This window comes from Cyprinodon variegatus, unplaced genomic scaffold (genome assembly GCF_000732505.1).
Source record: "Cyprinodon variegatus isolate N-32 unplaced genomic scaffold, C_variegatus-1.0 Scaffold298, whole genome shotgun sequence".
NCBI classification, from domain to species: Eukaryota; Metazoa; Chordata; class Actinopteri; order Cyprinodontiformes; family Cyprinodontidae; genus Cyprinodon; species Cyprinodon variegatus.
This window is the reverse complement of record NW_015150751.1, coordinates 916891-928675: the sequence shown is the minus strand read 5'-3', so window position 1 is coordinate 928675 and position 11785 is coordinate 916891. Positions and strand designations below refer to the sequence as shown.

The following is an 11785-nucleotide window of genomic DNA, read 5'->3' as shown; positions in this document are numbered from 1 at the left end:
TCAACAATAAATCTGGATCCAGGCTCAGAATGAGCCTAAGCCAATCTCAAATTGAGAATGGCTTAGTCTCCGGTTAAACCCAGGTTTAAAGCCTTGCAGGGCAGCCTAAAGCCCACTGCCAACATTAAGACAGAAAAAAGAAAGAAAAACAACAAACGATCAGTTCAGGTGTTTTAGAAAATATGTGAATCAGGAAATTGTCTATATACCAAACTTAGCGATTGTTGTTCTCTACTCAAAAAGAAAATTAATTAATTAATTGGTTACCCCAGGTATAGCAGGTGCTTTTGCAAAAACTAAACAACACAGCAGAAGAATAACATAATTTCAGCAGCAGGAAAGTACAGAACGACTCACTCCTTTGTATCACAGCCCATGTTGTCCTGAATCCTGACTCTGGTCACATCTCTGAGGTTATGACCTGACAGCACAACATGATTTCTGCCATAGAAAGACACAAAGCTGGGAGAAATGGAGAAGATCTCTGGTTTCTAAGGGGAACACAGAAAATACAGCTGTTACTCATTATATATGACTAATATTCAAAGTTTATAAAGTGAGCACATAGATCAGCAAAAATTAGAACTCACAAAAAAGTTTTTCCTAAACTCCATGTTTTCACAAATGCTTTCCTTCAGGAAGAAAGAGGTGAAAAATTTTTATCATCCTGTGAGGCTGTTATTAGTCCAGTTTAATAAATTCAAGACTTAAAATGTAGAAAAAAAAGGGTTCATTTAACATACAAAACATACAACATTGGACTCTATGTTTATTTTAACCAAGCATTCATAAATTGTTCATCAATACCTTCTGGATTGGATCACTGCCCCAGGAGCAGCGGTTCTGTCTCCATCCACAGCCGGCTCTGATACATCGCTGACACCTGAAGAGAAAACAGTCACAGAAGTAAAACATTATAATACATTATTTTAGAAATACCAAGGTTCGAACACTCAGTCAGTGATTATATTGTTCTGGTGAAAGACGCACTGATCCAGTTCATTGAGTGAAGAATGAAGCTTCTCAGACTGTTTCTTTTTAGGGGCAGCAGGAAGCAGATTAATTTACCAACCAGTCATCGTCAGATTTAAATACCAGCTCTAACATCTGTTTTTAGGGAAATACTGGAGTTAAATTAAATAGTTTGATTGTGGGATTATATCAGATGTAAATATCCAATATTTCCTGTTTCCTTTCTATAACCAAATGCTCCTATGACTCTCTGTTAGCTCTAACATTGTCTAAGCTAAGCCTGGCCTAGAGAGTCCGCTCCGCCAGACTGACAGACAACAACAGTGGAAGATAGAGTATAAAGGCCTAAAAACATTGGATCGAAACAATGCTTTACAGTATTGATGCTTTGGACACTGATCACCAAAGATAATCATCAAACTCTGATTAATAATGTCTATATTATCTAGGTCTATGCACAGTATTAAACATTAATACAGCAGCTGTTCTAAGACATCTCTTTGGTAGACATCTAGTCTTTAGCTCGTCTTACCATAGCTTTGCAGGTATAATATTATGTAGATTTCTACAGAAACTTTTGTTTAACTTCCTGCTTAAATCTGTATTTTAATACATAAAGAAACTTACAGGTGAAAACTTGCTTCCCCAGTGATACTTAAGCAGTTGGATATCTTTATTTGGTCTGCCAGGATTGTTCCTCCAAGTCTGATCTTTAGATTGACATCAAGTTCTGTAAATCCAACAAAATAGGACATTTTCATAAGACTCTGAGTATCTAGAACAAAACATTAAACGACTGCCTGACCGTCACTGACCATCGGTTGGAAGAAAGTCCTTTAGAATGCAGGTGCATCGTGGGTACTGTGGTGGTGGTCCAGTTTCTTTACAAAGTTGGATGGAGGATGAGAAGTGACAGGCGAATGTAGACTGAACCGTCTGCTTCAGGGTCAGATGTGTCTGAATGATTAGTTTGATCTGAGGGAAGAACAAATAAAGTAGACGAATAACTGATGGTTCCATCTGAACACAGTCAGTAATGTATTTATAGCCCACCGCTCCTGTGGAGTCCTGCATAACTATGTGAGAAACTATCTTCTGCTTGGATTCATCAGGGATGGAAAACCACTCTCCATCTTTGCAGTCTCCTTCAAATTTACATCTGAAAAATTTTAAAAGTGTCATCACCAAGTTCAGATCTGTCTGAAGGATTCAGCAGCAGGTGACGTTTCTCTGACCTTCCTTCAGTCAAACACCAGACACAGAATGGATCCTGTGCAGAAAGACAATCCTTTACATTTTGGTGAGCGCCGCAGTTTGACACCGAAACATGCTTCACCTGGAACAGAGCACCATGTTTCAGACACACCTTAACATTCAACACAGAGAAACTTCCCATGAAACAACTCCAATCTACCTGGTTTTTAAACGCCACATACACATGTTTCTGATCCACGGGATCCAGATGGATTTTAGGAAACACTCTGTTGTCTCCATTGGTTCTGTAGAGGATCTTTGGACAGGCGGGCTGATAGTTCCTGTCTACTGCAAGCTAACAACAACAATAATGTAGGTGACAGTTACAGCATTTAGTTAAGAGATGGATGGATGGATGGATGGATGGATGGACTGACGGACGGACGGACGGACACAGACACAGACTTTGGACATTTAACCAGGAGACAACTGCTAACGCATTCCATGTATGTCCCACATCTTCATCACTGATAACGAATCAACACAACTGCTATTCTTACACAATCTACACAGTTCAACCACCATGGGAGATTAGACACTTCAAATTGTAAACTAAAATTAGGCAAACTTTCACTATAGTCTGTGAGATCTCAATCCTACATGTTTATAGACATAAAACAATAAAAATAGATGATGTAATGGAAAATGAAAAAAGTCATAAAACAGTAGAACACTGGGATTTCTTTAGAATAGATCTTAGTACTGTATAAATTACCTCTACTAAATTAAAGTGCCAATAAATGTCAAAAACAAAGCTATTGTTGAAAGTAGACCACAAGGAGCTCAGTTTGCAGAGAAAACAACCAACATGTGAAGAATGTCCTTTGATAAGATGAATGAAAGAAAGAAAGAAAAAGGCTACAAGAGGCAAAAAAAAGCATACGGGTGGTGGTATTATGCTATGTTAATGCTTGGAAGGGTTGACTATAATGTCTGTTTTAGCAGATGAAACTGTACAGACCACAAGCTGAAGCTGATTAAGGTTATTTTCAAGTGTCTGCTTAACTTCACCCACAGGAACACTCCCCTAATGACTCACACAGAGATGGTGGCTGCAGACACAAGCATCAGTACTGCGCACGCAACAGGACGCATTTTTCTATTTTTCAGAACACCAATCATTGAATGATTAGGAGCATGTCCACATTAAGGTTTGGCTCATGGAATGTGCATGGAACTGAGTCCAAAGAGAAGAGATTAAAAATAGCTCATTAACTGAAGCTTTTGCAGGCAGACATCTCTTTACTACAGGAGACTCATCTGTCTACAGATGATGCTCTGACTATAGCAGAGTTTTGTGGAGTTAAGGCCAATTTATGCTTCTGACGCATAGCCTCTCCAACCGTCAAATCAGTCTCTGTGTGCGACCACGCCCCCCGCACAGAGGTTCTGCAACTGTCGTCATGCACCACAAAAAAACATGACTATGCATCGGAAGGTCACAAACCCGTGCAGACCTCCAGTGGAAGTGCACAGACAAAAACCAGCTCTGATTAGTCCTCGCCTTTAGTCCTATGCCTTTCCGGCTGTCTGTGTGGTCGTCCTTCTCGATTTGGTGCCGGGGCCCATCATTTTTCAAAACCGCGGAACAACTTCAATGGAGAACTACGACAAAAGGTTAATCAAAGAGGTTCGCTCCATTAACTAAATTATTTCTGGTGACCACCGGCCGAAGTTCTTTCGAGTTCTCGAATAAGCTCCCCCTCGCACTTCGGCGGGAAACTGCTGTGCGTCCCTAGAAATTCCAGACCGACGGTGCAGAAGCATACCAGCAAAAACGGTTCGTGACCAGACCCAAGAGACATTTGATGTGTGCGGTTGCAGAAGTATAATCTGCCCTTTAGGAACGAGAGACGGAGGCATTTCATGAAAGAAAAAAGGTTAAAATTTATTTAACGTCCCCAGACACAGAGATAGAGCTCTGACTGAAGCATACATATAACTTATAAAAATCCCAACGCACCCTCTGCATAAAGAACTTTCTCACACTTGAACATTTGGAGGAAAAACAACTTGAGCTCATCAAGGCTGTTCCCAGTTGGGTTAATCTGTTTTTCACTGGCCAGATGGATCTTCCCAAAACAGCAGTCCTCCCCTTCATGCCATTAAGGAAGCTGTGTAACTCATTTTTATCTCTCATGACCTTCGTTTGGAGCCTGTGAGGCTAAGAACAGACATACCTCAACATTTTTTATGTCACAGTTTCCTCACATTCAGTCAGTTACGAGTCTAGCCAAAGAGGTGTAGCTTTTTTGATAAACAGAAAAGTAAAATTGACTGTAAACAGCACAGTTACAGACTCTGAAGGCAGATTTATAATGATCAACATATCTATCCAAGACAGGACAGGGCCCCAGTATCGGACAGGGCCCAGATCCAGGACTATAATGATGGTATCGGTGAGTACCAACAAATAGGCCATTTTGAGAGCCAAAAGTTTCTTCAACTATTGTGACCCATTCCAGGTAGGCAATAAAAAGTTCTACTGGATTCACTTTGTATTAGTTTTTTTTCCTGCTTCACAAAGGAAGGCAGCAGCTTGACAAAGCTATTATGGCAGTTATTTTACATCCAAGTAGTCTGCAGTTCTTCAGATATACAGCCAGGTATTGGGTATCTGGGCCAAAAAATGGCATCAGCGTAACACTAGTGGAAACTATAATCTTGTCGCTTGATGCCGAAAAAGCGCAATTCCTGTTTGCAACCCTAAACAAATATGGGTTGGATCAAACTTCATTGACTGGATAAGAATACTTTTCTTTCCCAAATGCATGTGTTAAGCCTAATGATTCCTGCGCACCGGCTGTCCGTAGCTGCATAGGGTTAAGGGTGTCTGCGTTTTTCCTGCTGGGGTCTGTGGCAGCCAAGGTCTGATTGGAGTGATTGAGGCTATGATTGGGTCAGCTTCTGGGTCCCCGGGCCCGCCTGTGCTGCTGCTGGCATTGGACTGGGTGCCGCCCCAGCATCCCCGCTGCTGCGCCACCCTGCAGGCACACAATGGCACCCAGGAGACTGAGCTGGTCAGTGGTGCTGGGAACTGTGCTGGCCCGCTGCATGGGGCTGTCCGGGATGCTTGGCTGTCTCGGATGCTTAGGGATGGGGGCTCTGCTGGGGTGGTTTGGTGGCACTCGGGTTGTGGGTAGGGGTGAAAACCATACCCATCATGGCGATTCGATTCAGTATCGATTTCCTGACCCAACGATTCGATTATCTTCGATACTGAAGAATACACCACGATACGTTCGATTAGATTAATTGGTTCTTTTTTTACCTTATAGGCTAGACAATGTTTCAAATTTGAAATGAATTAATGAAAGCTGTAATATTGTTATGCATTTTATTTGAGAAACAGCAAATAACAGAAGTAGCCTTGCATCAAAAAATACTGTACAAAACCAGTGCAATCATCCATCCATCCATCCATCTTCAAAATCACTTATCCCAAGTGGGGTCGCAAGGGTTGCTGGTGCCTATCTCCAGCTGTCAATGGGCGAGAGGCGGGGTACACCCTGGACAGGTCGCCAGTCCATCAGAGGGCAACACACAAACAACCATTCACACACACTTAAGGGGACTTTGGAGAAGCCAATTAACCTAACAGTCGTGTTTTTGAACTGTGGGAGGAAGCCAGAGTACCCGGAAAGAACCCACACATGCTCAGGGAGAACATACAAACTACATGCAGAAAGACCCTGGGCCGGGAATCGATCCCAGAACCTTCTTGCTGTAAGGCAGCAGTGCCTTACAGCACCACGGTGCCACTGAGGAGCCCCTCAGTGCAATCAGTGCAATGCAATACCCCGGCTCCAGAGTGTCGACGTCCCCGCCCCCTCTGCTGTACCTCTCCCAAATTGTAGGTGAGCGCAGACAGTGCCGCAGACATGAGGCCGGCTTGTTTTGTTTTTATTACAGAAATTGAGGAAAACAACTTGGGTTGGACCAGCTAGAATAGTGGGGTGCGCAAGAACGCTGGGACCCTTTTTCCAACTAGATCCACGCTATTTTTCGTCCTCATGTCCCTCCGCTGTTGGACTAAACTCGCCCCCACTTCCCCATCGCCTCGGCTGTATCTAGACCCACAGCGTATAATGCAGACAACGCTTCAATATTGAGCATAAATCAAAAATGTCTGCATCAAGTTCACTGTGACACATTGCAGCAGGAGTACAACCAGCCCTTTAAGGAAGCGAGGTAGGAGGGCAAAATAGGTTTAGCGCCACCGCAGCACGGGAGTCAGAATTACGCCCAGGAGCAAATGGATAAAAATAGACCGGAGAGGCCAGTGGCGGCGTCCCCTATGCATGTCTGTTTGCAGGAGCTTCTACAGGTTCTCTCTTTTTGCAGTGTAAAACTTGGACTTTGGTCAGATAAAAGCAAAATGTTAAACAGTTTTTTGCTAGGAAAAAAATATAATTAAAACAGACTACACCCCCTGTGTAATTCCATTCATCCTATGAAGTTTTTCTGTTCTAACAACAAGGAGACGAACAACATTCTATATATAAGACACCACATGTTTTCTCCTTTAACTAAAGAGTCAAAGTAATTCATCAGTTCTACATTTTACTTTAATGCTTCTGTAGTTCATAGAAATTGTGTTCAATGCTATGTAATGTGATGGAACTATTTTTTTCCTCATATTATGCTTTTCTACACACCTTGATGAGCTGTCCGTCTGTCGTTCCAATGAAGAAAACCATCCAGCCGTTCAGCCTGACAGCCAGAACTGAGCTCATGTGATTCTTCCTAAAAAGCTTTGCCTTTGGTATCAGGACCGCAGCTTCTGACTGACAAAGAGAGAAGCTTGTTTTAACGTTGTAGAATGCTGGGTTGGGAAACTATTCCAGGGATGGTGAAAACTGAGCACAATAAAGTTTAGATGTAATAAAAAAGGTTGATCCAAAAAGTTGTGCCAGACTTTATATATGTAAACATTAAAATATAAAAACTGCCTCTTAAATAAAATTTTAAATGATCTATTTGCAGAATCCCTAAATGACTGCTGTATTTTCAGTCATAAAGACTAAATACAAACATCATCAGGGGGTTTAGTTAAATCCAGCCACCTACCGGCTTGTTTGATGAGTAATAGAAGTCTGGATCGGTGTCTGTTGTCCTGCTCTGATCAGGACTGATGTCAAACAGCAGCAGCTCAGTGTTGGTCTCTCCTCCATCCAAACTGAACACTCCGCTCCAAAGGACCTGCTGTCCTCCTGGGATGAGCGAGGAGGCCAGCAGTCTGCTGCCTTCACCTCCATCAGAGCTACTGAGAGTCGCTCCGCGAAGAGACTTTAGAGTCTGAGCTTTACTGGTTTCAGCCTGAAGCCAAATCAGAAGGACTTTGTTGGTTTTAGCTCCTGGTGCCACGTTGGAGAACAGAAACACTGTTGAGTTGATCTGAAATCCATCCACAAAATCTACACCAGCTTCAGTTTGGATGTTAGATGTTTCCCCTTCATCAGACAAATAAAATATCCCCCCAGACTGTTTCTGATCTGTGTTTTGAAGGTTGATTGTCATTAAGTCAGATGCACACTTGGGTTCCTCTTGTTTTTGGATGGCGGTCAGGATGTACGTCTCAGTCTGACCTGAATCCTTCTTCACGTCCACCAGAAAGCTGACAGAACCTCTGCTGTTCCTCTGAGGTCCCACCTGGATGTGTTCTCTGTGCACCAGCTTAGAGATGTCCCTCAGGTCCAGAACCTCACAGTAACCACAGCCTTTGTCTGTCGCACCGCAGACGATCAATGTCCCATTGTTGACAAAAGGTAATAAAACATTTATGTTGAAAGTCGCATCACAGGCTTCATTCATTGAGACCCGATGAAACTCCTCTCTGTTCCGTTGACGCGGGTTCTTTAGGATCCCTCTTAGGCTCAGGCTGTGGATCAGAATCAGGTTGTGGCTCAGCTGGTAAAGCTTCTCCTCTGTAGAGATATAAACAGAGTCATGGCTCACTGAGAGCTGCTGGAGGTCCCCTTCAAAACTGAAAGCTCTGTCCTCCTCCAGAGCCAGAGAAGGTTCTCCCCAGATGGAGCAAAGCAGAGAGAGCAGCAGGATCATCTTGCTTTGACTTTGGTCTTTGATTCTCTGCAGAGATGCAGAGAAAACCGCTGCAGCTCTGCTGAAAGGAGAAGTTCTGAAAGTGAAAGGAAATGAAACCGGAAATAAAAACACATCAAATGATCTATGAAGATTTTAATAACCACGTTTTACACAATTGAATTTATCTGATCAATTTTCTTCTTTACATGTAAAAAGCTCCTCTACATAATGTCACTTGTTGACTATTTGGACTTGGTATATTTACCTGTTTTAAATCAGCATTTTCAATTTTTATTCTCATCAATCTTTTGTTCCAGACTTAGAAAACACATTCCAGGCATTAAAGGCTGCCACGGCTCCAACTACTGTGACTTTATTATTTATTAATAAGTTACGGCCTAAACCATCTGAGCCCAAAGGTCTAACTAAGCAGCAGAGTCTGTTATCCCTGAAATAACAAATCAAAAACAACAAAATGCAAACAAAAAAAAAAGGGAAAGAACTGTACATTTTTCAGGAGTTTTAATATAGGTTTTTGAGTTATATTGCCTTCTAGAGTCCTGATGTTCTCCATATTGCCAAGCTTTTCATTTTCTTATAGTCTCCATATTCTGTATTCATCCTACTGTTAGTGGTGTACGTAAACAGGATCTTCAGGGTGTAGTCAGTGGATGGAAAGGTGTTTATCCCTCCACCCTGAAAGCATAATGGCTGACTCATACCTAAACACTTAAACATCTGACCTCTGCAATGCCAAAGAAACCATAAGTTGGAAACTTACCACAGTGACATTTGCAGCATCAGGTCATATGCTGCAACTCAGGCTTATATTATAGCCTACTGAGTTTGTCGGGTTCATTTTTTTTTAAGAAGAACTGAAATACAGACTTATCGATACAATTCCCGCAGGAAGGAGAGACAGTTGAACCCCAGACTCAAACATACTGTCTCCCACTGGACCTCCTCTGCAGAGCGTTTATTAACAGAACATGACGCATGGTTACAAACAGAGTATTGTTCTGACAGAACAATTGATCAGTTCATGAAGACAGAATGCTCTATCAGAATGACAAGGCAGGATGGTCTCCTGACTGAATCATGAGACAGGAGTGGAGCATCCCCTTGCACAAATGTTTCATAAGCACACATTGATTTTATAATCATCATTTCCCTCCTGTTGTGCATATACACATTAGCATGTAGCACTTCTAAAAAGATTTTTACTACACACATCATAAATGCATTGCAGAAAGGGAATTCAGTAATCAAAGATCAATATGCAAAAAACAAAAATATGAAAAGGATTAAAATGTGAAACTTAAGCAAAAATGTAAGATTTATCAAGAATGTAAAAAGCTTAAAAATCTGTCCCTTGAGTAGGCAAAACCTCTCCAATAGAGGAAAATTCCTACCCGATCCTTCCCTCGGAAGCGATCATTATCCCTGTAACAGATTACACACTTGTCACACCATCAGTATCTTAATCAGCATCTTGGCGGAGTTGAACATAAGTTACAGCTGAATACTGGATTAGAGTCGATCCTATAATTCTCTGAATCATTGACTGGAGACATGGTATTAAGCAACAAATAAAAAGGAAAAATATGAAAACAATCCTACAAATGGTAAAGCTATCTTCATCAGCATCTGCCACCATGATCCCATGGTGAACCAACTTGTCCATGGTGCTGGACTTGCACTGGAAATGTGATGGTCAACATAACAGTCTGTTTTATTCAAACCTTCAGCAACGCGCTTGGAATGTTTACCACCTCATATTGGCACCAAAGGGATGAATTGCTGTGGATTCATCAAAAACCATTCTGGTTTTTCCTTTGTTTCTGGCAGTCAGTTTGAGTCCCTAAGAGCACCAGTCCAATGGTCACCATCAAACAGCAGAGCCACTTTAGTTTTCCCATCTTCACTAGTTCTTCCAAGGAAGCACCCACTAACCAGGACGCTAAGGGATTGAGTTAGGTTGGTTTCTTCACCAGCGTTGAGACGAAAAGCTCTAAATTGCTTAACCCCTGTGTAGCTGGGCTTCACCACAGATCCCTACCTTAGTCGTGGGGTCCCTGTGAAGGTAACTGGGCTTCTTGCTGAGGAAAATCTTTTATCAGCTTACAATGACTCTGGGGAATCCAAGTGTTTCTCTCTTGGATCTTCACAGTGGTTGGAGTTGCTAGCTGCACAATGTAGGGTCCTTCCCACCTTGGAGCTGCCCAATATTCCCCTTGATTATTTTAATCAGCACTCTGTCTCCAGGCTTCAGGCCTTCCTGTAGGGAAAATAAAAGGAGCTCTGGGCAGATTACATGTTCTTCGCAACATGTGAGACATGCTCTGCAAAAATTTTCAAAGTAGTTATTTAATCCTGCAGGATTAAAATACTTGTTGTATTATACCCAATATCCCTCCTCAGCTGCTGCTTTCAATCAGAATCAGAAATACTTTAATAATTCCAGAGGGAAATTAAATTTGTTACACGCTTCAGTTACAGTTTTCTATTTATATAAACACATCCAAGTACACAATATAATAAAGAATACGAATATGGGGGAACTGTTGTTTACATGGGTCCCTTTAACCCTTAAAGTAGGACACTACAGGTATGAGCCTATCACCATGAGACTGTAACAACACAGAGGTCATATAACTTGCATTACCGCCAACTATTTGGATGCACGGTTTTTGATAAGTTTACAAAGCTAAAACAGTTGCTGAGAAAGGTTCTACTTTTAGCTTTGTGAATTGCTGTCTGCTTCTCTGACTTAGCTCTAGTGTGTCATAAAAAAAACTTAAGAAAAGCTACGTTTTTTTTTCATAATGTGGAATCTAAGCCCTGCAGTCTAAAAATACATTCTTGTAGCTTTTTACCTTCTTCTGAAATGGCCCAAACATCAAACTTTTTTCTGCACCCGCTAAAATTTTATAACTAGTTTTATACTTTCCTTTGCTTCACATTTTAGCAGATATTGTTTTATCCTTGGCCTGTATTGCGATTTAGGAACTATTTTAACTGAATCTATAGTTGTCAACAGTCCTACATCAATTCTTCTTGTAGACCACAAAGCATTTGGAATATCTTTGAAATCATTTTCATCCGATTGTGATAGCAAAGAATGCTGAGTTATTTTAACACATGCTAAATCTTGAACCTGGGGTTTTACATTGAACAGAATTTTATAAGGCTGTTTCCATAGCTGGAAAAATAGACATGGAGCAGAAGTGCTAAGCATGTTGCATAAAACACAGAAGGATTTGGTTGCATCACTATTACATCTATTATTCATACAGCCTTCGTTCCCCCCCAGCGTGGGGAAAATTGCAATGCCTAATTTTCCATCAAGTCTCACTTTAACAGATTAATGGGGTGAGTTGGTGATATTACTACAAAAACATGCAACTTTGCAACCTTTTTCCTGTTTGAAGGTCTTCTATTTCTATTGCCCTTGACATATATTCCTAAGATGTTTGATTATTTGCTGATTTTACAAAAATTTGCCTTTTAGATG

General features: G+C 41.4%; 1 protein-coding gene across 1 annotated transcript in view; it reads right to left on the bottom strand.

Moving 5' to 3' along the window:
- The window catches only part of LOC107090510 (plexin-C1-like), a 16199-nt gene extending 9213 nt beyond the window's left edge, over positions 1-6986 (bottom strand). Inside the window, exons 1-9 of the mRNA XM_015383924.1 lie at positions 6885-6986; positions 2387-2521; positions 2208-2308; positions 2026-2131; positions 1788-1947; positions 1600-1702; positions 808-883; positions 591-632; positions 358-491 (exon numbers count right to left, since the gene is read on the bottom strand). Of these exons, the coding sequence (XP_015239410.1) occupies positions 358-491; positions 591-632; positions 808-883; positions 1600-1702; positions 1788-1947; positions 2026-2131; positions 2208-2308; positions 2387-2521; positions 6885-6962 (935 nt within the window). The 5' untranslated portion in view covers positions 6963-6986. The remainder of the gene's footprint in view (positions 1-357; positions 492-590; positions 633-807; positions 884-1599; positions 1703-1787; positions 1948-2025; positions 2132-2207; positions 2309-2386; positions 2522-6884) is intronic.
- Between the last annotated feature and the right edge of the window lie 4799 nt (positions 6987-11785).